The sequence below is a fragment of the Coregonus lavaretus genome (assembly GCF_964263955.1).
Source record: "Coregonus lavaretus genome assembly, chromosome: 6".
NCBI classification, from domain to species: domain Eukaryota; kingdom Metazoa; phylum Chordata; class Actinopteri; order Salmoniformes; family Salmonidae; genus Coregonus; species Coregonus lavaretus.
In genome coordinates this window covers 42,677,147-42,703,843 of record NC_139993.1, presented here as the reverse complement: position 1 = coordinate 42,703,843, position 26,697 = coordinate 42,677,147, and the positions used below count along the sequence as shown (strand labels likewise).

The window sequence follows — 26,697 nt, the reverse complement described above, 5'->3', positions numbered from 1 at the left end:
TCTGAATCTACAATGCAAAAATCCCCCCAAAATCCTGTCTAGCACCTTTAAGTTAAGAGCACCAGTGCAACCAATATTTTTTATTTTATTTAAAGCCCTGGTGCCAGCACAGCCCAGGAATTAGGAGTTAGTCAGTGAGAGAGCCACCACCCAAACACCTATCCCAGTGAGTTAAAGGCAGCATAGTGATGCTCACATCAGTCTGAGGTCAGTCAGCCGCCTATAGGAGGGTCTCTTTGCGGGGGCTCAGCCAGCCTGTCTTGCGGGGGTCAGAGTAGGGGACCTGCAGGTACCGGCAAGCACCATGGGGAAGCCTTCCTTTGGACGGGACCCTCGAGGAAGGGGGGCTGGTAGAGTAAAGGGGACTGGTGGGGGTGGGTTGGGGCCTAGGTGGGGTCTCCTCAGGGCAGGGTGGGCTAGGGGTGGGGTCAGGGGTGCGAATACAGAGGGGAATGCGGAGGCGGGGACAGGGGGCGTGGTCCAGGGAGTTAGAGCGCTGCACTATGGCAGCAGCAGAGTCCTTGGTGGAACCACTGAGGTTGAATGTGGAGGTGGACCGAGCCATCTACAGTCACAGAGTATTGGGGAAGAGACACTGTTAACTCACAGGACAGACTACTTATCCCAGCACTGCACCAAGGTGCACTTAAAATCCCTTTTTAATAGCAAAGTTTGAGAGCAGTAACTTTCTTCAAATATTTAGTGTTGTATGATTAATCATTTCCATTTTAGTAAAAGGAAGTATAAATATCAAAAGGTAACCTTGCTCAGAAAAAGGGTAATCAAAGATGAAGCCTGACATCACTGACGCAGTTAGAAGAACAGTAAATAAATAGCTAAAAGTTCAAACAGGCCATTCAGTCAAAATGAAAATGGCTTGCACTGGAGGAACAGCAATTGACATCAACTCCTAATGTGTAACCCATTTACCATCATGCTTTGGAGAGCACTGCAAATCTTACATTTACATTACATTTACGTCATTTAGCAGACGCTCTTATCCAGAGCGACTTACAGTTAGTAAGTGCATACATTTTTCATACTTATGTGGGAAACAAGGTTCATATCTTCAGAGGGAAACAAGGTACATGGTGCCATTAGACTACCCATGTCAAAATGTTAAATTATGTATGATTCCTCTGCCATAGCCCTATTAACCTCTTCACTTCTAATATGCCCCTTTAGCCTCTTGACTTGGTTAGACAAGCCTTGTTCAAGGCTTGGACATTGGAAGTAGATGGTTGGGGGGGGTGGATGAACTTACAGACAGGGTGGCACTGCTGCCCACACAGCTCATGTTCTCAGAGCTGGGGCCAGGGCTCTTGTCGTCTGGTGTGCTGTTGGCCATGAAGGCTCTCTGGATCACCCGTTTGGGTGTTTTGGTGAAGGAAAACGCTCTCGTTACCTGGGTGTAAACACAGTCACACTCAAAACCTCAGACACAAAATAGCTCTTTCTAACATGCAGCTGTGAACATGTCTAATATCCAGCATAGGCCTGTGTGGAATACAGGAGTAAGACGGGCTAATTCGGAGCGCATTTTACCTTCTTTGAAGTCTTTTTGATGACTCTAGAGGCTTTACTCAGCGTGCTGTCCATATCCTTTGTGCTCACTTGGACAGAGTCAGGCTCAGTGCACTGAATTAGATCTTCCTGTTTAAAATAGAAACAAATATAAATAAATATCCAGCCAAATCTGCAACGCTGTCAAAATGCAAAGAGTGAGAGGCTGTTGTCCGTTTTTGCAAGCAGCTGGAGCTCATTGGTATTCAGGGTGCGGGGGAGAGCCAGTGAATCAATTAAGATAGCAAGCCCAGGCGGTATTAGAGGTATACATCGCCACCTAGTGGACACCTCACTCTTCAAAGCTGGGACAGCCTGGGCACACCTCCGAAGCTTATTTCACCTGTTTTTAATTATGGGAAATATATGTCTGTCTCCAGCAGCCAATTACTAGTTAGCTTCCTCATTCAATCCCTAATACTACATCAGTGAAAAGACCTGTGAAGGAGACATAAACTAACCCATCTATGTCTGAAGTGTTAAAGTTCAAATACAATTCCACTTCTAATTACATTAATCTATCTTCCAGTTTAAACAGAGGACAATCTAATAGGATTAGAATGACCAAAAAGGACTCTTGCGCAACGTAATTTGTAAATGTAATAAAACAGTGGCCTAAACAATTAAATCATTGCATTTGTGTCCTCATCAACCTCCAGAGTCCAGACACTGTGTTCTGCATGAGCACACCAGACCAGTGAGGGATGCCTTGGTCTCTCCAGCCAGCCTGGCAGTGTTAGTGAGAGGACGAGCAGACAGGCAGCATGTGTTGCAGCTTGTGTTCTCAGGAGGAGCCCTCCCACCCAGCCCCGTTTGGCCTATAGCGGCTCAGTGGACCACTGTCTCTCGCCGTCTCTCTCACCGCGTCAGCCTTGCAGATGGTGTTGGCCACCTGGCGACAGAGCATCTTCAGCCAGGTTGACTTCATTGTGTCCTCAGTGGTCAGCTGGAAGCTGAAGAGAAGATTATCCTGCTCCGTAGGCAGGCGCACCACCAGGGCAAAGGCATTATGGCAATCTGAGAGAAATAGGGAGAGATATGGGGGTAGGGAGAAAGAGCTGAGTTTTCTGGTTTGGTCGACTCAATGTAAAAAAATTAAATAATAGTCTAGCTGGCCAAACTAATTTCTGCCAAACATTTCCATTTCTCTTTAAGACGCATAGAGGGGCATCTCTGTATGTATCAACATTAGGGCTGGCACAATTACTGTATAACCAACGGTTATGGATGAAGACCATCATGAAAATAAAATAACTGTTTTTTTGTGTGTGGAATGAACAGGTGACTGAAGACAGGACGACCGGGCATTCGTGCGGTCGAGTCACTTTCTGCGGTAGCATGGACTCTTAACTGATGAAACTTTGTTGGTCCTTGCTGAAACAAGCAGTGTTGTAGCAAACAAGTCTTCGGTTGCCTAGGCAACCTTGCTCATATGCTTTACTTACACTCGCAATGGCCACCAATCCACCCATTACGCCATCATTGACTTGAATGGGGACGCACATTCTATTTCTATGGCAGCACATGCAGAGGAGAGGAGAAAATGCGCTTCTTAAAAAGAAAAAAGTGCATTTTGCTACTCGAACAGTTATAACGGTGACCGTGGTCATTTGGCTGACCAATATTAACAAAAACTCCATGACCGTCATAGCCCTAATCAACATACACTGCTTGCAGCTAATACAGTATATTGACAGTGAAATTAAACCTAGCAGCTCTATTACAAGGAAAAACATGAGCTGAGTCACTGCTAGTGGGAGAGAGGAGAGATGTTTACTTGATTATGTCTGGGCTGCCATTTCATACACTGTCACTGTTGACTCCCAATATTAGGCTATCCAGTACGCTTATGAATGAGATTTCATATGACCAAAAGGATACAGGGGAGACGAGGACAGAATGAGCAATAAATATGCTCAGAGAATACCGTATTCACCCAAAAGCAGCACACAAACCAGCACGGCTCCTGTTGCTTAGTAATAATGTTCACCCACAAAAGTCTAAACTGGGGGGTTCTACTAAGCTATATGGAATTGTTTTAAGAAGGTCATACCAAGGATCATTTAGCTATTTGATTTAGAATTTCAAGACCCCTTGAAGTAGAAAAAATATATTAAAACATTTGATGTAATTTGTTTTGGGTCCTTACTGCCATTAGCCGATACAAACACACTGAATAACAGATTCACTACATGGAACAACAAACAATCCACCCCCTGTAAAAAAAAATCGAAAGGAAGTTTGTTCTGAAGTGTCTGTCCTATATCTGAGAGATATAAGAAAGATCAGGAAACATTATTATTATTTTACATGTATTTAACCCCTTATTTCTGGAACTAAACCGTCTCCATCTACAGTGCATTCGGAAAGTATTCAGACCCCTTTTCCACATTTTGTTACGTTACAGCCTTATTCTAAAATGAATTAAATATGTTTTCCCCTCATCAATCTACACACAATACCCCATAATGACAAAACGATTTCCCCCCCACATTTATTATTAAATAAAAAACAAATACTTTATTTACATACGTTTTCAGACCCTTTGCTATGAGACTCGAAATTGAGCTCAGGTGCATCCACGCCATGAGGTCGAAGGAATTGCCCGTAGAGCTCCGAGACAGGATTGTGTCAAGGGACAGATCTGGGGAAGGCTACCAAAACAATTCTGCAGCATTGAAGGTCCACAACAACACAGTGGACTCCATCATTCTTAAATGGAAAAAGTTTGGAACCACCAAGACTCTTCCTAGACTGACTGCCCGGCTAAACTGAGCAATCGGGGGAGAAGGGCCTTGGTCAAGGAGGTGACTAAGAACCCGATGGTCACTCTGACAGAGCTCCAGAGTTCCTCTGTGGAGATGGGAGAACCTTCCAGAAGGACAACCATCTCTGCAGCACTCCAATTTACATTTAAGTCATTTAGCAGACGCTCTTATACAGAGCGACTTACAGTTAGTGAGTGCATACATAAATCAGGCCTTTATGGTAGAGTGGCCAGACGGAAGCCACTCTTCAGTAAAAGGCACATGACAGACCGCTTGGAGTTTGCCAAAAGTCACCTAAAGACTCTCAGACCATGAGAAACAAGATTCTCTGGTCTGATGAAACCAAGATGGAACTATTTTGCCTGAATGCCAAGCGTCACGTCTGGAGGAAACCTAGCACCATCCCTACGGTGAAGCATGGTGGTGGTAGCATCAAGCTGTGGGGATGTTTTTCAGCGGCAGGGACTGGGAGGCTAGTCAGGATCGAGGGAAAGATGAACGGAGCAAAGTACAGAGAGATCCTTGAAAACCTGCTCCAGAGCGCTCAGGACCTCAGACTGGGGCGAAGGTTCACCTTCCAACAGGAAAACGACCCTAAGCACACAGCCAAGACAACGCAGGAGTGGCTTCGGGACAAGTCTCTGAATGTCCTTGAGTGGCCCAGCCAGAGGCTGGAATTGAACCCGATCTAACGTCTCTGGAGTGACCTGAAAATTGCTATGCAGCGATGCTCTCCATCCAACCTGACATAGCTTGAGATGATCTGCAGAGAAGAATGGGAGAAACTCCCCAAATACAGGTATGCCAAGCTTGTAGCGTCATACCCAAGAAGACTCGATGCAGTAATTGCTGCCAAAGGCGCTTCAACAAAGCACTGAGTAAAGGGTCTGAATACTTATGTAAATGTGATTTCAGTTTCTTTTTTTATACATTTCAAAAAACCTGTTTTTGCTTTGTCATTATGGGGTATTGTGTGTAGATTGATGAAAAAAAAACAACATTTAATCAATTTTAGAATAAGGATGTAACGTAACAAAGTGTGGAAAAAGTCAAGGGGTCTGAATACTTTCGGAATGCACTGTATACAGTACTTCCATTCATTTTTTCAACCGGTACTGGGGGACATTCAGATGAGTCTTGTGAGGCCTGTGGGCGTCCAAGAGCAAAACAACCAACAAGTACGTGAGAGTCTCACCTTTCCACAGAGGGGTCATATTAGTGTGTAGCCCGAACTGTTTGGACGCTACAGACAATTATGTGAGAAGACCAATTTTTGGGATATCTCATGGTCTGACAAACACTGCTCTAGCTCTGTCACCTTTCACCGCAGATGCAAAAAAAAACAGGCACCTCTAGCTTAAACAGACAGATTTTTATTTTTTATTATGCCAATTAGACTTCCACGGGGGGCGCGGACATCGACTCTAGGGGGTTAATTAAGCACTGTCTGTTAGGTAGTTCAGTAGAGAACATGCCAGGGGCTCACTCACCCTCTGTATCCTGCAGGTCCAGGACCCTCCTGATCTGGGACAGAGGCATGAGGGTGATGTGTTTGAGTTGGGCTGCAGGCCGCGTCTGTCCTAGAGGACTCCTAAATGTGCTGATCACCTTATGTCTCTTCCTGGCAATCTGCAAATACAGACAAGTTTTTTTCTGAATCAAAAAGGGGTTTAGGTGGTGGGCGTGGCAATGGGTGCAGTCGGCCAGTCTGAATTTTAGAGAAACATTCAGAGTCCCCCATCTTAGCGATGTAGAGAGATTTTTTAAATGTTAAGCCAATTTCTTGCAATTCTACACATTTCTCCATGGAGCCGAGATACATTTATTCAGTTCTATGCAGTGGAGAGAAAATGTTGCAGTTTTAAAGCTAATTTCCTGCTATTCTGTAAATGTTTCCATGGTTAATGCTGTGTTCTTTTGCTTAAACATAAAACCAACTGCTAAATTCATTGTTTTTAGAATTTAAAATTTTCCCTGACTGTCTAGCTTTTATTTTGGTGATTGTTAGTTCTCAAGGATGATAAAATAAATAAAAATAGGTCCATTATCTTTACTGCATACTTTATATCTGAAGTGTGTGTCCCCTCAGGGGGAGGGGTGATAGCGGTTATGCTGTGACAAATCAATAAGGACTTTTATAAAAGGCAAACGGTTCCAGTCATTAGCATGTGCTTAATTGGCCGGTGTGGGGGCCGGGGCTGATGTTTGGGTCTGTCCCATGAAGTCAGGGTGATATCTATCGGGGGAGGGGAGTGGAGATCTGAATACAGAGGAGTTAATAACTCAAGAGTGCAGCCCCTGCTCTCCCCATGCTCATTACCATGCTGCTCTGACTCTCTCGAATCAGGCCGCCTCACCCATTCTGGGTTTGATTTCTCACCCCCATTCTAACGTAACACTTCACTAATTAGGAGACAGATAAGAAGCTGTGTCAGCAAAGATGATTGTACACCAATAAATCATTCACTTTTTTTTTTTCTACAATCATTGCAGCCCCTCCATTTTCTAAGCATCTCAAATTCCAAAGATTTCATAATGAGGGGGAAGGTGAGAGGACGGGCAAGGGGAGTAGCTGGTAAGGCAAGATATTCTGAAAATGAGCGATGGTGTTAACTTGGAGAGCGTTTGGGGTGTATTGTAAAGTTGTAACATCTACAATAAGGTGACATGTGGACCAAGGTTAAAATCATGTTTTTTTTTTTCTTTCAAATATTTTCTGTATTTAATTGAGCCTGCCTGGCGTGCCAGATGGGCGGGTTTGCACATTTGGTATTATTTAATTGATGTGGGCGTTACCTCAAGACAGTCGTTGAAGAGAAAGAGTGTGACATTCTCGCCTCGGTCACAGGGTTTGTCTCCCAGGGCGATGGTCTCCACCCTGTGGACCAGGCTGCGGTGGGACGAGAGCAGGTTGGCCTAAAGAGAGAAAATAAACTATGAATATCACACTCAACCAAAGACATCCAGCAGCCATTTGTGAATAAATAAATAAACACGTCACCAGAGATACCTTCATGATTCAATCACAGGCCTCATTTAAAGCTTGAATCCTTAATGGTGAAACTGCCATGTCCATCTGCGATATTACAACAAAGTTACTGCAATCAACGAAAACGTATCCCCCCCCCCGGGCATCATTGCACACGCGATAGAGCACAATATGTACTGAATTATTATTTTTTTATGCTGCCAGCTCTGCAATAAAAACAATAACTGTGGCGATGTTTCCCGCTACTGCAGATTCAATCTTTTAAAGGGCCATATTTTGTATTAACGGGTCTAAAGATAGGTAATTTCACTGCAAGGCTGATGGAGGAATTTTCATTTCACCTCACATTAGTCTTTCAAAAACCCTATCATCAACAATGTTTATTCATTTGGATGCTCTGCTTAGGGCTGTGGCAATCATTACATTTAGTCAGCCGGTGATTGTCATGCACATAACTGCCGGTGTCACAGTAATTGACCATTAATTAACATACGTTTAGCATCTCTGGCTTCCACGCATAGCCTACAAGCCACTGAAGCAGACCTTTGGAACATCTACATAAAAAAAAGTCTAATAAATGCATTTAATATAGCCTATACCATCACAATAAATCCATTATTTATTTTAGACAGGTCTAAAGAAACAAAGAGTCATACCCTCCATATGTATAAACTGCCAGTAATTTATTCGTTAAACACTAATGTTTTGGCATCACCGTGCCTTCTTCAGACCCTGAAGAAGGCACAGTGATGCCAAAACGTTGATAAAAAAAAGATTGTGGGGGCTGTTTTGTTAGACTTCAGTGCGGCTTTTGACATTATCGATCATAGTCTGTTGCTGGAAAAACATGTGTGTTATGGCTTTACACCCCCTGCTATATTGTGGATAAAGGGTTACCTGTCTAACAGAACACAGAGGGTGTTCTTTAATGGAAGCCTCTCTAACAAAATCCAGGTAGAATCAGGAATTCTCCAGGGCAGCTGTCTAGGCCCTTACATTTTTTCAAATGACATGCCACTGGCTTTGAGTAAAGCCAGTGTGTCTATGTATGCGGATGACTCAACACTATACACGTCAGCTACCACAGCGACTGAAATGACTGCAACACTTAAAGAGCTGCAGTTAGTTTCAGAATGGGTGGCAAGGAATAAGTTAGTCCTAAATATTTCAAAAAACTAAAAGCATTGTATTTAGGACAAATCATTAATCTTGTAATGAATAACGTGGAAGTTGAGGAGACTAAACTGATTGGAGTAACCCTGGATTGTAAACTGTCATGGTCAAAACCTATTGAAACAATAGTAGCTAGGATGGGGAGAAGTCTGTCTATAATAAAGCGCATGCTCTGCATTCTTAACAGCACTATCAACAAGGCAGGTCCAACAGGCCCTAGTTTTGTCGCACCTGAACTACTGTTCAGTCGTGTGGTCAGGTGCCACCAAGAGGGACTCAGGACAATTGCAATTGGCTCAAAACAGGGCAGAACGGCTGGCCCTTGAATGTACACAGAGAGCTAACATTAATAATATGCATGTCAGTCTCTCCTGGCTCAAAGTAGATGAGAGATTGACTTCATCACTACTTGTATTTGTGAGAGGTATTGACAGGTTGAATGTACCAAGCTGTACACACAGCATACCCCACAAGACATGCCACCAGAGGTCTCTTCACAGTCCCAAAGTCCAGAACAGACTATGGGAGGCGCACAGTACTACTGGGAGCAAACTCTATTCCACATCAAGTAACTCATGCAAGCAGTGAAATTTGATTAAAAAAATAAAAAAAAGATAAAATACACCAGCGGGGACTGTGAAGCAACAAACATAGGCACAGAAATGCATACAAACACACAATAACATACGCACTATACACACGGATTTTGTGTTGTACAGTAGATATGTGGTAGTAGAGTAGGGGCCTGAGGGCCCACACTGTTGTGATTGTATTGTTACATACATACATACATACATACATACATACATACATACATACATACATACATACATACATACATACATACATACATACATACATACATACATACATACATACATACATACATACATACATACATACATACATACATACATACATACATACATACATACATACATACATACATACATACATACATACATACATACATACATACATACATACATACATACATACATACATACATACATACATACATACATACATACATACATACATACATACATACATACATACATACATACATACATACATACATACATACATACATACATACATACATACATACATACATACATACATACATACATACATACATACATACATACATACATACATACATACATACATACATACATACATACATACATACATACATACATACATACATACATACATACATACATACATACATACATACATACATACATACATACATACATACATACATACATACATACATACATACATACATACATACATACATACATACATACATACATACATACATACATACATACATACATACATACATACATACATACATACATACATACATACATACATACATACATACATACATACATACATACATACATACATACATACATACATACATACATACATACATACATACATACATACATACATACATACATACATACATACATACATACATACATACATACATACATACATACATACATACATACATACATACATACATACATACATACATACATACATACATACATACATACATACATACATACATACATACATACATACATACATACATACATACATACATACATACATACATACATACATACATACATACATACATACATACATACATACATACATACATACATACATACATACATACATACATACATACATACATACATACATACATACATACATACATACATACATACATACATACATACATACATACATACATACATACATACATACATACATACATACATACATACATACATACATACATACATACATACATACATACATACAGTTGAAGTCTGTATGTATGTTGGAGTCATTAAAACTTGTTTTTCAACCACTCCACAAATTTCTTGTTAACAAACTATAGTTTTGGCAAGTCGGTTAGGACATCTACTTTGAGCATGACACTAGTAATTTTTCCAACTATTCTGTGTTGAGCAGTTAACAAAGAAACAAGTCCTCCTATATGTTTAATTTAGAGTTATTTATGCAACTTTAGCACTCTGCTCCGTTTCTTGCGCAGGCTGCACACACTTCAGTCTCTCATTCACAATTTGACAAGCAGTTGAAAATATTCTCACCAATCACAACTTAATCTGGTCTTCACATATAGCCTACTAATATGTGGAATATTTATTTAGAAAGACCAACAAAAAACGTCAACCGTAACCTGCACTGGAATAGCAAATGGAGGTTAAGTGAGGTTACGTTTTTAATATACCAGTTAGGCTACACCGTTTGAAAAGTGGATTAATGGGCTTAATTTAAAGAATTGAGCAATGAATATAGCAACACGAGAAAGCTGGGATTGACTTTTAAATAGTGTCCAATCAAAACTGTTTTCACACGCGATTGAGCAATGACTGGGCTTATAAGAACACATTTCACTAGGCTCTGTAGGCTATATATGGGCTAACCAACTGTGTTCCAGGGGTCTTGGGCCTAAAGGCTACGTTTTGAGTTATTTGGCCACTTTAGTTGTGATACAAACCTTATCAAAACATATAGGCCTATCGGCTAGGCTATGCTCTATGATTGGAAAAGTTGCAAAAAATGATGCGCTGTTTTCTTGCCTTAGACTGCACGCACTTGGCATAATCCACAAGTGATAATATTCTCACCCATCAAACTATTCTCAATTTAATCTAGTCTTTAGTTTATATATACAAAATCCTGTGGAATTTTATTGGGGGGGGGGGGGGATTGACCATTATCATGCACCTGTCGGAACAGGGGCAGGGTAAAAAAAGACGTCATCCATATGCACTTGAATAGCGAATGGAGGACGCTTTTCCCACAGTTCATTTTCATGCCAGCAGGGTAGGCTGCTCTGATTGTAAAGCGAAGCAATGTGCTTAGTATTAGGAAAGTTGACCATTATCATGCACCTGTCGGAACAGGGGCAGGGTAAAAAAAAGACGTCATCCATATGCACTTGAATAGCGAATGGAGGACGCTTTTCCCACAGTTCATTTTCATGCCAGCAGGGTAGGCTGCTCTGATTGTAAAGCGAAGCAATGTGCTTAGTATTAGGAAAGTTGAGAAATAAATATATAGTAGGCCTAGCCTATAGAAAGCTGATGGGATCCTCCTCTTTTTAATAGAGGCTATCAAAACAACATGAGCTTATAGGAACCCTTATTTCATTCCATGCATCAACCAGCTATGAGGAGCTGGCTCTCACTGCACAACAGGTGATCCTATTCCTCTCAAACTCTAAATGCCAAGGGCTCTCATGAAGAGTTTGGTTTGATTTTTGATTTGCATTGATGTCAAGAGTGATTAGAGGGACAATAGAGTGCTGAGTACCAGCCATTAGCTACTGGCTGTTAGCAAGTTTGGTAGGCTACTAATGACCATCAACGGCATCAGAGGTCAGTTTTGGAGAAGCCTAGTTACCGTGACTCAACGGTCATGTGGAATTTGACTGCGGTCGTGACCCGTGGCTGCCGGTGTGGCATTAATATGGTCACCCTAACAGCCCTGGTTCTGCTTAACCAAATCCAGATAAATAGAGCTATCCTCATAGCCAGAGGTGTACTAATTTACTCCCTCTAGTACCAACTCATGTCCACTATAGATCACCTTAAAACAGGACACCAGCACACAGAAAAATGGCTTGGTTCACATATACACATAGCTCTACATAAATTCTGTCCAGAATGTAGCTTGAAACATACACACAGCACAATAAGCCATGCACTACAAGATATACAAGTGCATTGAACAGCGCGAAAAATGCTTCCCAGGGAAATGATTTGAACTAAATAGTGGTATCAGCCTGAATGCATAGGGAGAGGCTAGAGGACAGCCATTTACAGATTAAAGGCTCAACAAAGCGTGCCACATTCTAGTGAGGAAATACACAAACTTACAGGGCAGCCGTCAACTTCATAGACGACATCAAAGATCTGCTTCTGTCCCTCTGTCTTTCTCTTGTCTTCGTTTATATGACTGGGGGATAAAATGCATTCAGTTTAGCCAACTGATGCTACAATCACTTTATGTAAATGAGAGGGATAATGGATGAGGCTTCAACTTCATTACAACAAAATGCTTCAGGCATGGCTGAAGATGCACAGTTGACTCACGTCATAACTTCCTTGAGTGATTCGATTGCCTTCTCCAAAGTGATTTTGTCAGGGTGGTCATCAGCAGTGTGCTTCTTAATATCTGCAGCATGGATGGGGTCAATGGACAATAATATACATAATTGATAGAATAATGAAAAGTGAAGGGCAAACAACTGACATGACAAGGACAGATTTTTAACAGTGGATAAAGGCGAGGAGCATCTTTTTTTCTTTGTGACATTTCAGTTGCAAATCAAGCACTCTTCATACTAGTGTTGTCACGATACCAGAATGTTGAATTCGATACCAATACCAGGTTTAGTATCACGATACCAAAACGACGCCATGGCAAAAAAAGAAAGCCGGGATAATTTTTTTGTGGAAGGCTGAACTAGTTACAACTTGTTACTAGTTAGCAACATATTGATTACTTTAATTTCCCCAAAAACGTACAACAGTGAATGTAATGTAAGCCTGCCTACCTGTTACAATTGACCCATCTTACATTTCAAATAAAATAAAATTTTATTTAGCCCACGGTCTCCTGTATGCAGTCACATCGAATTGCCGAGCACTATGCTGATATACTCTTTTAAAAAACTGCAGTTTGCGCTAATTTTTAGGAGTTTAAAAATAAATGAGGTAGTGATGGAAAGCAGGTCTTTTTAACAAGGGCCATCAAAACTGCTTTCAAAATGTTTTTCCCGCGATTGCTTTAAGAAATGTTGCATATTGACTGCTTATTAGAATGCATGGTTCTCTTCCTGTCGAAAGTCGTAACTTTAACTATTTCTCGCACATCGACAAGCTGACTAGTTCTCTTCCTGTCGAAAGTCGTAACTTTAACTATTTCTCGCACATCGACAAGCTGACTAGGTAAATAGGTAAACTATTCTACTATGGGGTTGTCTGATTTTGCTGTTCGTTAGTTGTTTTGTTGGCAGAGGAGATATATATACAGTTGAAGTTGGAAGTTTACATATATTTAGGTTGGAGTCATTAAAACTCGCTTTTCGACCACTCCACAAATTTCTTGTTAACAAACTATAGGTTTTAGCAAGTCGGTTAGGACATCTACTTTGTGCATGACAAGTAATTTGTCCAACAATTGTTTACAGACAGATTATTTCACTTATAATTCACCGTATCACAATTCCAGTGGGTCAGAAGTTTACATACACTAAATTGACTGTGTCTTTAAACAACTTGGAAAATTCCAGAAAATGATGTCATGGCTTTAGAAGCTTCTGATAGGCTAATTGACATCATTTGAGTCAATTGGAGGTGTACCTGTGGATGTATTTCAAGGCCTACCTTCAAACTCAGTGCCTCTTTGCTTGACATCATGGGAAAATGAAAAGAAATCAGCAAAGACCTCAGAAAAAAAAATGGTAGACCTCCACAAGTCTGGTTCATCCTTGGGAGCAATTTCCAAACGCCTGAAGGTACCACGTTCATCTGTACAAACAATAGTACGCAAGTATCAACACCATGGGACCACGCAGCCGTCACACCGCTCAGGAAGGAGAAGCATTCGGTCTCCTAGAGATTAACGTACATTGGTGCGAAAAGTGCAAATCAATCCCAGAACAACAGCAAAGGACCTTGAGAAGATGCTGGAGGAAACAGGTACAAAAGTATCTATATCCACAGTAAAACGAGTCCTATATCGACATAACCTGAAAGGCCGCTCAGCAAGGAAGAAGCCACTGCTCCAAAACCGCTATAAAAAAGCCAGACTACGGTTTGCAACTGCACATGGGGACAAAAAAGTACTTTTTGGAGAAATGTCCTCTGGTCTGATTAAACAAAAATAGAACTGTTTGGCCATAATGACCATCGTTATGATGCAAGCCCGAAGAACACCATCCCAACCGTGAAGCACAGGGGTGGCATCATCATGCTGTGGGGGTGCTTTGCTGCAGGAGGGACTGGTGCACTTCACAAAATAGATGGCATCATGAGGAAGGAAAATTATGCGGATATATGGAAGCAACATCTCAAGGCATCAGTCAGGAAGTTAAAGCTTGGTCGCAAATGGGCCTTCCAAATGGACAATGACCCCAAGCATACTTCCAAAGTTGTGGCAAAATGGCTTAAGGACAACAAAGTCAAGGTATTGGAGTGGCCATCACAAAGCCCTGACCTCAATCCTATAGAAAATTTGTGGGCAGAACTGAAAAATCGTGTGCGAGCAAGGAGGCCTACAAACCTGACTCAGTTACACCAGCTCTGTCAGGAGGAATGGGCCAAGATTCACCCAACTTATTGTGGGAAGCTTGTGGAAGGCTACCAGAGTTAGACAATTTAAAGGCAATGCTACCAAATATTAATTGAGTGTATGTAAACTTCTGACCCACTGGGAATGTGATGAAAGAAATAAAAGCTGAATTAAATCATTCTCTCTACTATTATTCTGACATTTCACATTCTTAAAATAAAGTGGTGATCCTAACTGACCTAAGACAGGGAATTTTTACTAGGATTAATGTCAGGAATTGTGAAAAACTGAGTTTAAATGTATTTGGCTAAGGTGTATGTAAACTTCCGACTTCAACTGTATATATAAACTCAGCAAAAAAAGAAACGTCCACTCACTGTCAACTGCGTTTATTTTCAACAAACTTAAAATGTGTAAATATTTGTATGAACGTAACAAGATTCAACAACTGAGACAAACTGAACAAGTTCCACAGACATGTGACTAACAGAAATGGAATAATGTATCCCTGAACAAAGGGGGGGTCAAAATCAAAAGTAACAGTCAGTATCTGGTGTGGCCACCAGCTGCATTAAGTACTGCAGTTCATCTCCTCCTCATGGACTGCACCAGATTTGCCAGTTGTTGCTGTGAGATGTTACCCCACTCTTCCACCAAGGCACCTGCAAGTTCCCAGACATTTCTGGGGGGGAATGGCCCTAGCCCTCACCCTCCGATCCAACATGTCCCAGACGTGCTCAATGGGATTGAGATCTGGGTTCTTCGCTAGACATGGCAGAACACTGACATTCTTGTCTTGCGGGAAATCACGCAGAGAACGAGCAGTATGGCTGGTGGCATTGTCATGCTGAAGGGTCATGTCAGGATGAGCCTGCAGGAAGGGTACTACATGAGGGAGGAGGATGTCTTCCCTATAACGCACAGCGTTGAGATTGCCTGCAATGACAACAAGCTCAGTCCGATGATGCTGTGACACACCGCCCCAGACCATGACGGACCCTCCACATCGATCTCGCTCCAAAGTACAGGCCTCGGTGTAACGCTCATTCCTGCGACGATAAACGCGACTCCGACAAATCCGCGACTCGTCAGTGAAGAGCACTTTTTGCCAGTCCTGTCTGGTCCAGCGACAGTGGGTTTGTGCACATAGGCAACGTTGTTGCCGGTGATGTCTGGTGAGGACCTGCCTTACAACAGGCCTACAAGCTCTCAGTCCAGCCTCTCTCAGCCTATTGCGGACAGTCTGAGCACTGATGGAGGGATTGTGCATTCCTGGTGTAACTCGGGCAGTTGTTGTTGCCATGCTGTACCTGTCCCGCAGGTGTGATGTTCAGATGTATCGATCCTGTGCAGGTGTTGTTACACGTGGTCTGCCACTGCGAGGACGATCAGCTGTCCGTCCTGTCTCCCTGTAGCGCTGTCTTAGGTGTCTCACAGTACGGACATTGCAATATTGCCCTGGCCACATCTGCAGTCCTCATGCCTCCTTGCAGCATGCCTAAGGCACGTTATCGCAGATGAGCAGGGAACCTGGGCATCTTTCTTTTGGTGTTTTTCAGAGTCAGTAGAAAGGCCTCTTTAGTGTCCTAAGTTTTCATAACTGTGACCTTAGTTGCCTACCGTCTGTAAGCTGTTAGTGTCTTAACGACCATTCCACAGGTGCACGTTCATTAAGGGACATTTCTATTTTTGCTGAGTTTCTCTCTCTTGCTGACTCCCCATTGCATGCGCAAGAGCATGTCGCCTAGCCTACTACTGCCTTGAGAGAATTCAGACAAATTACTAGACCGACACGATCCACTCAGTCAATATACGGCATGAGACACATTTGATAGAAGTACCGAAAGTAACAGAAATTCTACTACCGAACCGTTTTTCATGTTCTAGTATTGAAAAAGTACCTAAGTTTAGGGATACCGTGCAACACCTCTTCATATTGCAGGTGAGGAGAATGCATTATAATTAGTACTTTATCATGCCACATATGCAGCATGTTGCTCAACATGTGGCTGTCAAGTGTGTGCAGTGTGTGTGTGTAGTTTACCGTTGAGAAGGAGGGCCACACTAGGCAGTCTCTGCACGGGGCGAATCAGAAGCTCCACCAGCGTCTGCCGCCCACACTCGGGCTTCGACTGATTGATCTGGAGGCAAGAAAACACTGCTGTTGAAGCAGAGACCTGACAGATGTCGCAGCCTACTCATTTAAACATGCTCGCACGCACTAACAGAGTTTTTATCTCCATGCTTACTTTACATAAAGAGATGAGCAATGAATGAACTTTAACATGAGGGATATGGTAACTTCAAAACCCACACTCACATGGATGTATACACGAATGTACATAGTCTCACCACAGTGGTCACGTACCTTGAGGAAAGCATGGAACCGTGGCTTCTGCTTCTCACACATCACTATGGTCTCCTTGCTCATCTCAAAGAAGTTGACGAATGGCGGGTAAGCCTTCACCAGGTCTTTAGACTGACAGACAAAGGAACAGTCAGAATGTCCAAAATGGCTAAATACAACATGTTCAGAACAAAGGCCTGTTATACTCACGTATTTGAGAATGATGTCCCCGACACTTTTGTCCTCAGACCAGTCCATGACCAGCTTCTCCAGATCGGCCTGTCAAAACAACCCAATAAGAAACAGAGGGTCTTTAGATGACAACGACAGATTGAACTCTTGCTCAGTTAACCTTGGGACATTTTCAGGAGAGGTGCTTACCTTTATCCTGGTGTGTACATCATAGATATCTGGGATGCTGCCAAAGATGGTCTTGATTTCTTCCTGAGCCAAAATGGGTCCTCCAACTTGGTCTTCCTTTTCCAGGGGGAGTTTGAACAACTAAAGGAACAGACGTTTCAGGTGAGACACAGCCAAGATCCTACTATTCCCTAAACCAATACACACAGCTGGTACCATTGACTTATGCATGGGCGGAGAAGTCAACCAACTGGCTGTGAAACACAAATGGTTTAGATAAGGCCTCACTATTTCAGACTGAATAGTACTACCAGAATGTTATAAAAAATAAAAGAAGAAAGTAAAATCTATATTCAACATTGGGGAAGATAAATATTTTTAGAGTGCAGGAATGTATTAAATATAAACAAGCCACCCTCCCTTCCCATCTAATCAAAGACTTAATCCCACTAAAAGTCCTCTGATCTAGCAAAGATACAGTGAGGGAAAAAAGTATTTGATCCCCTGCTGATTTTGTACGTTTGCCCACTGACAAAGAAATGATCAGTCTATAATTTTAATGGTAGGTTTATTTGAACAGTGAGAGACAGAATAACAACAAAAAAATCCAGAAAAACGCATGTTAAAAATGTTATACATTTATTTGCATTTTAATTGAGGGAAATAAGTATTTGACCCCCTCTCAATCAGAAAGATTTCTGGCTCCCAGGTGTCTTTTATACAGGTAACGAGCTGAGATTAGGAGCACACTCTTAAAGGGAGTGCTCCTAATCTCAGCTTGTTACCTGTATAAAAAGACACCTGTCCACAGAAGCAATCAATCAGATTCCAAACTCTCCACCATGGCCAAGACCAAAGAGCTCTCCAAGGATGTCAGGGACAAGACTGTAGACCTACAAAAGAATGGAATGGGCTACAAGACCATCGCCAAGCAGCATGGTGAGAAGGTGACAACCGTTTGTGCGATTATTCACAAATGGAAGAAACACAAAATAACTGTCAATCTCCCTCGGCCTGGGGCTCCATACAAGATCTCACCTCGTGGAGTTGCAATGATCATGAGAACGGTGAGGAATCAGCCCAGAACTACACGGGAGGATCCAGAACTACACGGGAGGATCTTGTCAATGATCTCAAGGCAGCTGGGACCATAGTCACCAAGAAAACAATCGGTAACACACTACGCCGTGAAGGACTGAAATCCTGCAGCGCCCGCAAGGTCCCCCTGCTCAAGAAAGCACATATACAGGCCCCTCTGAAGTTTGCCAATGAACATCTAAATGATTCAGAGGAGAACTGGGTGAAAGTGTTGTGGTCAGATGAGACCAAAATCGAGCTCTTTGGCATCAACTCAACTCGCCGTGTTTGGAGGAGGAGGAATGCTGCCTATGACCCCAAGAACACCATCCCCACCATTAAACATGGAGGTGGAAATATTATGCTAAGGGGGTGTTTTTCTGCTAAGGGGACAGGACAACTTCACCGCATCAAAGGGACGATGGACGGGGCCATGTACCGTCAAATCTTGGGTGAGAACCTCCTTCCCTCAGCCAGGGCATTGAAAATGGGTCGTGGATGGGTATTCCAGCATGACAATGAACCAAAACACACAGCCAAGGCAACAAAGGAGTGGCTCAAGAAGAAGCACATTAAGGTCCTGGATTGGCCTAGCCAGTCTCCTGACCTTAATCCCATAGAAAATCTGTGGAGGGAGCTGAAGGTTCGAGTTGCCAAACGTCAGGCTCGAAACCTTAAAGACTTGGAGAAGATCTGCAAAGAGGAGTGGGACAAAATCCCTCCTGAGATGTGTGCAAACCTGGTGGCCAACTACAAGAAACGTCTGACCTCTGTGATTGCCAACAAGGGTTTTGCCACCAAGTACTAAGTCATGTTTTGCAGAGGGGTCAAATACTTATTTCCCTCATTAAAATGCAAATCAATTTATAACATTTTTGACATGCGTATTTCTGGATTTTTGTGTTGTTATTCTGTCTCTCACTGTTCAAATAAACCTACCATTACATTTATAGACTGATCATGTCTTTGACAGTGGGCAAACGTACAAAATCAGCAGGGGATCAAATACTTTTTTCCCTCACTGTACATTTGGCTTTCCCTGAAAAATGTATAAAAAAAATGCTCCAAATGGCTTTTAATTACATTTTGTTCTAATAAAAATACATTTTAACAAGCGCCCAACATGTGTGAATCATAATGGAGTAATTGGTATTCAAGCCCACTCTTGACAGGCCAGCTTATCGGCGGACTTCAGAAGGCAGCGGACATGGGGTCGACCTGTCAGCAGTCAGTGTTAAAAGACCATCTGACGTGAAGCCTGCCATCTGTCTCATCTGGGCTGGCATGGTGTAGTGGGCATGGGACAGAGAGGACACAATACTACTGGTTACTTCATAAGAGTGGGGGTGGGTGACTGGGCATGGGTGAAAGTAAACACAGGTGATTTAGGGGGGAGTGAGCCAAGGAGTGGGTACACTATTTTTGGCATAGTGATGTTTGCTTAACAAGAGAGCGAGCGAGGACATTCCATTCTACTGTTATCATAGTAATGCTACAGCGAGCAGAGAGATGGAGAATTGCCAAAGTGGGAGCGATGAGACAAGGAAAGGCCGGAGGCTTGGATCGATGAGCAACAGAGGGTGAGTGGTGTGAGTGGGAGCCTGCCTGCCTGGCTGACAGTCCTGATGCTCATAATCCTAATCATTTTCTCCCCCACTGGTAACTCGATTCAGGCACCGGTGGGACAGCCTGATAACGACCCCAGCATCCCCGGTCGTGTTTTGTGAGCCCGATGTCCACAGCAGCAGCAACAACAAACCTGCATGACAGTGGTGAGAATATCCACATAGTTGCTCTCTGTCTGGTATAACTCCTTGGAGACCTGCCATCTTGCCGACTGCTTCAGGACAGCAGGTGTAGAGCTCTTCGACGGCCGGGAGTGTTCTGGAAAAGAGCCAGAGAGTCAAGAAGTGAATCTTGATTGAGACAGTGGGGAAAAACGTTTTCTTCGACGATCCACAATCCAGAACCTTTTGACTTCCTGTATGTCTCAGTTGAGGAAATGGGTATCTTGTCTGACATGCAGAGTGAAGGCTACTCTGTGGAAGCTTTGGGCTTTTGTCTTAGCTAGTGAGAATCATTTGAGAATGCAACAAAAAAACATATTTCATATCATATCATCCTCAAATCAACTCTCCAGGCTTTAACTCTCAATGTACTATTCTTGCTGTTGCACCTCTTTGATCAGCAAGACAGCTGTAAAAAACCTTCTTATATAGTTTCTAATATCATGCAAAATCAGATTCCCCCACAGTGACAGTTCAACTGAGTGACAGTTAAACTGAGTGACCTGTCTTCTCCTGGCCTGCGCTGAGACAGAGTGACTCCTGGGACGAGTCCATCCATGAAGCCTCCTCCGTCTCTGTGGCCTGGGCCATTCCCCCCCACTCTAGTGTCCCTGTCTCCAGCTGTGGGGTAGGGGTGCTAGTGCAGTGGAAGGTCCACTCTTGGTCTGCTCCCCTACTCCTCCTCATCCTCATCTGCCTTCTGGTCTCAGCACAGACCCTCATATGCCTGCTGCGCTCTACACTGTCCTCTGAAAGACAAGGTGTTCAGTCTCATTGGGGGTTGGGGGGGGGGGTTCAAACAGAATAGCAGAGCATGTTGCTTCTTCCTGCCTCCCTCTGCGACCAGCAGTGACTGTCTCCACAGTCTATGACAGGGCCCTGATTACAACTGACATGAGACACTAATTATGCTATAATCCCTGTCTCTTTTTGCCTGCATAAAATTTTAACGAGGACAGAGGGGCTTATTAACCACAGTTGATGGGCTAACACCCAGTGTTTCCAGCCCTGTGACATGACATGTGTGGCTGATTATGAGTGACTGTGGCTCCTCTCTCACCTGCCAGGGCCTTGCAGGTCTCTGGGGTGTTGGAGATGTCCAGCAGAGAACCAATGGACAGGGAGTGCTCGGCAGAAGGCCTCTTGCGGGGGGGAGGGAAGGGGGAGATCTCTGTCTCCTTGGTGAGCTGGGCCAGAGTGTCCCTCAGACGCCTCCTCTTCCGGTTACTGTTGGGTGTGTTGAGGGACAGCAGGGACACAGCCTTCTTCATCACAGGACTGTCCATCTGAGAGCAGGAGAGTAGCAGAAACATGGTCATGACGGATGAGGATGTATGGAGAAAATGAGTGTAAAATGGGAAAGGACTTCAGTTTGGTGGAAAGTAATCTTGTTTAACCGAGATCTAAAATCTTGCGTCATCTGGTCAGATGCTCGATTACGTTCTGGAGGGAGAAAATTGTGATACCGAGACTTGTCTTTACCTTCGTAAACAGAAACTCTGAGCCAAAGGAGTTCGGACATATAATGTGTGTATTTGAAAAATATGCATTCTTTCAGCTTTTCCTAGGTCACTTCACTCTCTCCAAAGGAAGAGACTCGTGAGGATGTGTGCAACACAGCTATATAGAACCTCAGCAGTGTCCATTCCACTGTATAGAGATTTGTACAGGGGCATTGGTAGGATAAATCAGATTGACTCAGACAGAACTTACCTTCTCATAGAAGTACATGGACTCCCCTGCTCTGGCATCCATCTGTATGCTCCCCCAGAACCACTTAAACAGCCAAAGAAACAGAGTATTGATACAAGGTTGGGAACACCAGTGTTGACTATCTCTGTTCAAATTACTTGTCTAGTCGAAAGGAAAATAAAATATTGATCCATCCAAGTCAGTATATCATTACAACTAAACACATTGAATAGAAATGCTTATTTGACATACTGCTTAGAAAAAAACAATGCTAATTTTCCAAGACTTGACAGTGCCAATGTATTAGAAAAATGCATTAATTTGAGGTGCATAAATGCCTGAATTTGAGGTAGTATGCTTCAGTCAGACACTGTTCATCTGGGATTTTTAAAAGTGTGTCTGCCTCCTGCCGGTTCAGTGATGTAAGCTGACATCTACTACACTGAAATGCTCACCTCCTGCTTAACAACATAAAGTCTCTTTGACGGTACGAATGGCAGCTCCTTGACAGAGTTTTCCTCCACCACCATGTGCGTGCACTTCTCATCTCCAACCTCCAGGTAGCTGCCCCCTTGGAGAAACACGTTAGGATTAAGGTTTTAGAAACTCCAAAAGGACTCCATAATATGAGGGAGGACAGAAATAAAGACTATTGAACAGGAATGTGTACATGCAGAGCAGCCTTGGTAAAGACTAGACATAACATATCAAAGAACAAAAAAATAAATACTGAAAAGTTCTAACAAATATGAATCAGCAAGATCTCAGGCCAATACCATGTTTGACTGTCCTTTCCTCCATGTTGGTCTTGTCTTCGTCTGAGAAACCCAGGAAGCTCAGCACACAGTCTTGAAAGGGGGGAACTTTGAACTCTGTGCGGAACTCTTCATCTCCAGCATGGAATTTTCTGTAAGAACAGGTGGTTGTCAGCCCCTATGCATGTACATTGCGTATACAAAACATTAAGAACACCTGCTTTTTCCATGACAGACTGACCAGGTGAATCCATGTGAAAGCGATGATCCCTTATTAATGTGACTTGTTAAATCCATATCAATCAGTGTAGATGAAGGGGAGGAGACAGGTTAAAAAAGGGGTTTTAAGCCTTGAGACAATTGAGACATGGATTGTGTGTGTGCCATTCAGACGGTGAACGGGCAAGACAAAACATGTAAGTGCCTTTGAATTGGGTATGGTAGTAGGTGCCAGGCGCACCGGTCTGTGTCAAGAACTGCAACGCTGCTGTTTTTTTTTACGCTCAACAGTTTCCCGTGTGTATCAGTATGAAAGATGTATGCACTCACTAACTGTAAGTCGCTCTGGATAAGAGCGTCTGCTAAATGACAAAAAATTTAAATGTATCAAGAATTGTCCACCACGCAAAGGACATCCAGCCAACTTGACACAACTGTGAGAAGCATTGGAGTCAACATGGGCCAGCATCCCTGTGGAACACTTCAACACATTGTAGAGCCCATGCCCCGACGAATTGAGACTGTTCTGAGGGAAGAGTAGGTGCAACTCAATATTAGGAAGGTGTTCCTAATGTTTTGTATACAATAGTATAAGTTGATGTACAAACATGAATGTGAAGACCACAATCAGGTCAATAAGGACTGGGCATGCAGTTGGCTTTGGCCATTGTCTGGAGCATGAGGAGGTACTTACACATCATCTCTATGCTCCCAGGCCTTATGGATCCATGTTGGGGTGAGGATGGGCGTGCCCATACACACAGCAAGCTACAAGAGACAGGTACACGTCACATTAGGAGAATGATCTATTGTTTAGAAATGTGTATTGAGGTTATTTGCCCTCTGTAACATTAACAGCATGTAGGCTATATTTGCCAGGTACTGCAAGAGGACAAAAGTATATTCTTCAAAGTTAAGGATGAAAAAAGGCATGTGTATTTAAACTGCTCTCATTCTTGTACTTCCGATGTAAAACAGCTCAGTTTGTCTGTTAAGAGAACAAGGCTACTTTTCCTGTTTAAAGTGCTGGAGCAAAAAATGCCGAAACAAGTTAAGCTTTCAATTCAGAAAAGGATGGGGTATGGAGAAAAGCAAACAGAACTACAGAGAATCAATACAACTAAAAACGTCAGTCAGCAAGTGAAATGTCATGTGGTGAACAAAATAATCCAACGAGAGTTAAGAGCGACTCCTTGAGGAGAATCTATCGAAAACACGTCTTAAAAGAACCAATGAGGGAGTGTATTAGCACTCAGCGAGTTTTGATAGTTCCACTGCACAGTTTAAACTAAGTTTGAGGAAGTTCACTTAAAAATATGGAAGAAATGGTGGCACAAAATCACAACTAAATCATATGGATTAGGCTTATACATGAGCTCTTCCAGATGGGAGGAAAGGTTAGGGGTGTTTTACAAACCTTGTACTTCTCGCCATGAGTGGAGTATGCAATGAGATGGGTGACTTTAGTGCTGAAGTCCTTACGGATGGCGCCACCCATGTGATGCACCAGATTCACCAGGTGTTTCTACAGGGGATAAAGGAAAGTGACATTTGGCACCAACAAATATATCTTAGCATCAAAATACCAAACAAACCCAACATGTTGGTACTTGGTAGTGTTACAAATGACAAAATCAGCTTGAATGCATTACACTTACAACTGCCTCTTTGCTGCGGAAACCAGTGAAACACAGCGATAAGCTGAGCATGGTGGTAGAGTATAAAGGACGAGAGGAAAATGGCAGGGGCTGTGGGAAACAAAAACAAACAATATGGTTCTCATAAATCTCTGATATTGGAAACTTTCCTCCACTGCTTTTATCAAGTTCTAATCTTTTGGGGGTGCTTTACTGGTCAGTAGCAAAGCTGTATGTAAGGCCTATGCATTTAGAAGTATGTGATGTTTGTGTTCTGTTGATACATCTCAAAGTTAACATGCTCTGTAGATAAGGGGAGAGAGATCCTGAGATAATTACTAATTCTGAATATTATGGCCATATTTCATGCCTTTTGCGGCAGTGTCTGTCCTTGTTCAGTTTTTAGAATTGTGTTGTACTCCTCCATAGATCTACAGTAATCTTAGAGCGGTGACTGGTGAGATGTGCAGTGATCTGTGGCCAGTGGTGTGTCCATCTCCTGCAGTAATCGGACTGTGTTGAGCAGGTGCTCTGCTTAGACCCAGATAACAGTGATGCATTTCTCAGGGTTCCCGGGAACAATCAAAACCCTTCTATAAATCTATTTAACTTCAAAGCACAACTTTTTCTGGATTTTACTTCATCTTCCCGTAGCAGGCAGATGCTAAATTGTGCCATAACAGTCAAAACATCAGATCTTGAACCTGAGAAGAATGATCCATAGCCGAGCACTATCCCTGAGTGATTGAGGGAGTATATTTCAGGAGTGATTTGCTCCTGTCCTTACCTCCTCTCGTCCCGCACAGTGCAGAACAACCGGGGGGCCCACGATCCGGTTGTCATGTTTGTAAAGGTAGCTGTAGTCAGGTGAGGCAAAGTCTGTAAGCACGAACACAGTCTCAAACTCTGTGTTTTCTCCGTCTCCAAACTCTTTGACATTGTCTGTCTTTATGCAAGGCACGTTGATATCCTGTGGATTAAAAGTCACTGTTAATGAGAGCAGGGACACGCAAGCAGCACTTTGATATAAAAATGAGTAATTTTATAATAATGAGGGGTATATCATTTTGCAATATGAATGACTCATTTATAGCACATTTAGGTGAGTTTAGAGCAAACAGGAACATTGAAGTTCAGGTACTTGAAAGCCGTTCATTCATTTGCAGAGACACAGACTAACGCACACCATGATGACATTCCTAAATGCCGTATGAAACAATTGAGTGCTCACTCAGATTAAGACGTTATTTAGTTTTTGATTAAATCACTAAATTCAGTCAAGAGCAGAAATTGAATCAAGAACACAAAAGGTCAAATATTGCTACCATAAATCAGAGGGACTAGAGTAATCAACAGTGTGAACATGTTAGATCATTATGTTAGACATTTAGCTTGGACACCAGGTGTTAATAGAAATCTGTGAAATGTACCAGTAATTGTGACGATACTGCTGCAGTTACACACAAATCACCCTGTGATTGCCCATGCAAAGAGACCCCTTGGTGCATTAAAGTATGCAACACACTCCCAGTCCGGACAAAGACATACCATATTGACTATAGATTTAATAAATTTCTCTCTGGCCTCAACGCCCGGTTCCCCTCCTTTAATCTTAACCACCGGGACTTCCATTATCCTGATGGCCTGTAAAATTAAGCATTAATGTCAAGCTGGCGACACCAAACTGACAAATTCTCTAAACAAGGGGCCTGTGTCCTTGCAACCCAGAAGGCAATGACTTCAAACAAATGTCAAATGCGATCTAGGGGGAAAGTTCTGATAAATTAAAAGTTCAAAGCAGCAGGAGGACTTTTCTTTGTCGATTCATTCTGATTAAACTGTTGGCGGATGTGACACTAATACAGATTGTCCCACAAAATAGATAATTTAAAGGGGAAGTTCAATTGTTTTTTGTAAAAAATATATATATAATTATCAATCTTTCTGTGCTTGTAGTTGATCCC

The 26,697-nt window shown here is 42.6% G+C and overlaps 1 protein-coding gene across 1 annotated transcript in view; it reads right to left on the bottom strand.

Moving 5' to 3' along the window:
- Positions 1–220: 220 nt before the first annotated feature.
- Positions 221–26,697, bottom strand: part of ect2 (epithelial cell transforming 2) — a gene marked incomplete at its 3' end in the record, with an annotated part of 28,832 nt that continues 2,355 nt past the window's right edge. The window contains exons 4-25 of the mRNA XM_084164087.1: positions 26,282–26,377; positions 25,521–25,703; positions 24,755–24,844; positions 24,514–24,621; positions 23,791–23,864; positions 22,899–23,029; positions 22,578–22,693; positions 22,144–22,206; positions 21,491–21,716; positions 20,403–20,527; positions 17,588–17,707; positions 17,417–17,485; positions 17,228–17,338; positions 16,904–17,000; positions 12,657–12,738; positions 12,441–12,519; positions 7,128–7,247; positions 5,822–5,960; positions 2,426–2,580; positions 1,546–1,653; positions 1,265–1,405; positions 221–565 (exon numbers count right to left, since the gene is read on the bottom strand). Coding sequence (XP_084020213.1) covers positions 221–565; positions 1,265–1,405; positions 1,546–1,653; positions 2,426–2,580; positions 5,822–5,960; positions 7,128–7,247; positions 12,441–12,519; positions 12,657–12,738; positions 16,904–17,000; positions 17,228–17,338; positions 17,417–17,485; positions 17,588–17,707; positions 20,403–20,527; positions 21,491–21,716; positions 22,144–22,206; positions 22,578–22,693; positions 22,899–23,029; positions 23,791–23,864; positions 24,514–24,621; positions 24,755–24,844; positions 25,521–25,703; positions 26,282–26,377 — 2,778 coding nt within the window. The remainder of the gene's footprint in view (positions 566–1,264; positions 1,406–1,545; positions 1,654–2,425; positions 2,581–5,821; positions 5,961–7,127; positions 7,248–12,440; positions 12,520–12,656; positions 12,739–16,903; positions 17,001–17,227; positions 17,339–17,416; positions 17,486–17,587; positions 17,708–20,402; positions 20,528–21,490; positions 21,717–22,143; positions 22,207–22,577; positions 22,694–22,898; positions 23,030–23,790; positions 23,865–24,513; positions 24,622–24,754; positions 24,845–25,520; positions 25,704–26,281; positions 26,378–26,697) is intronic.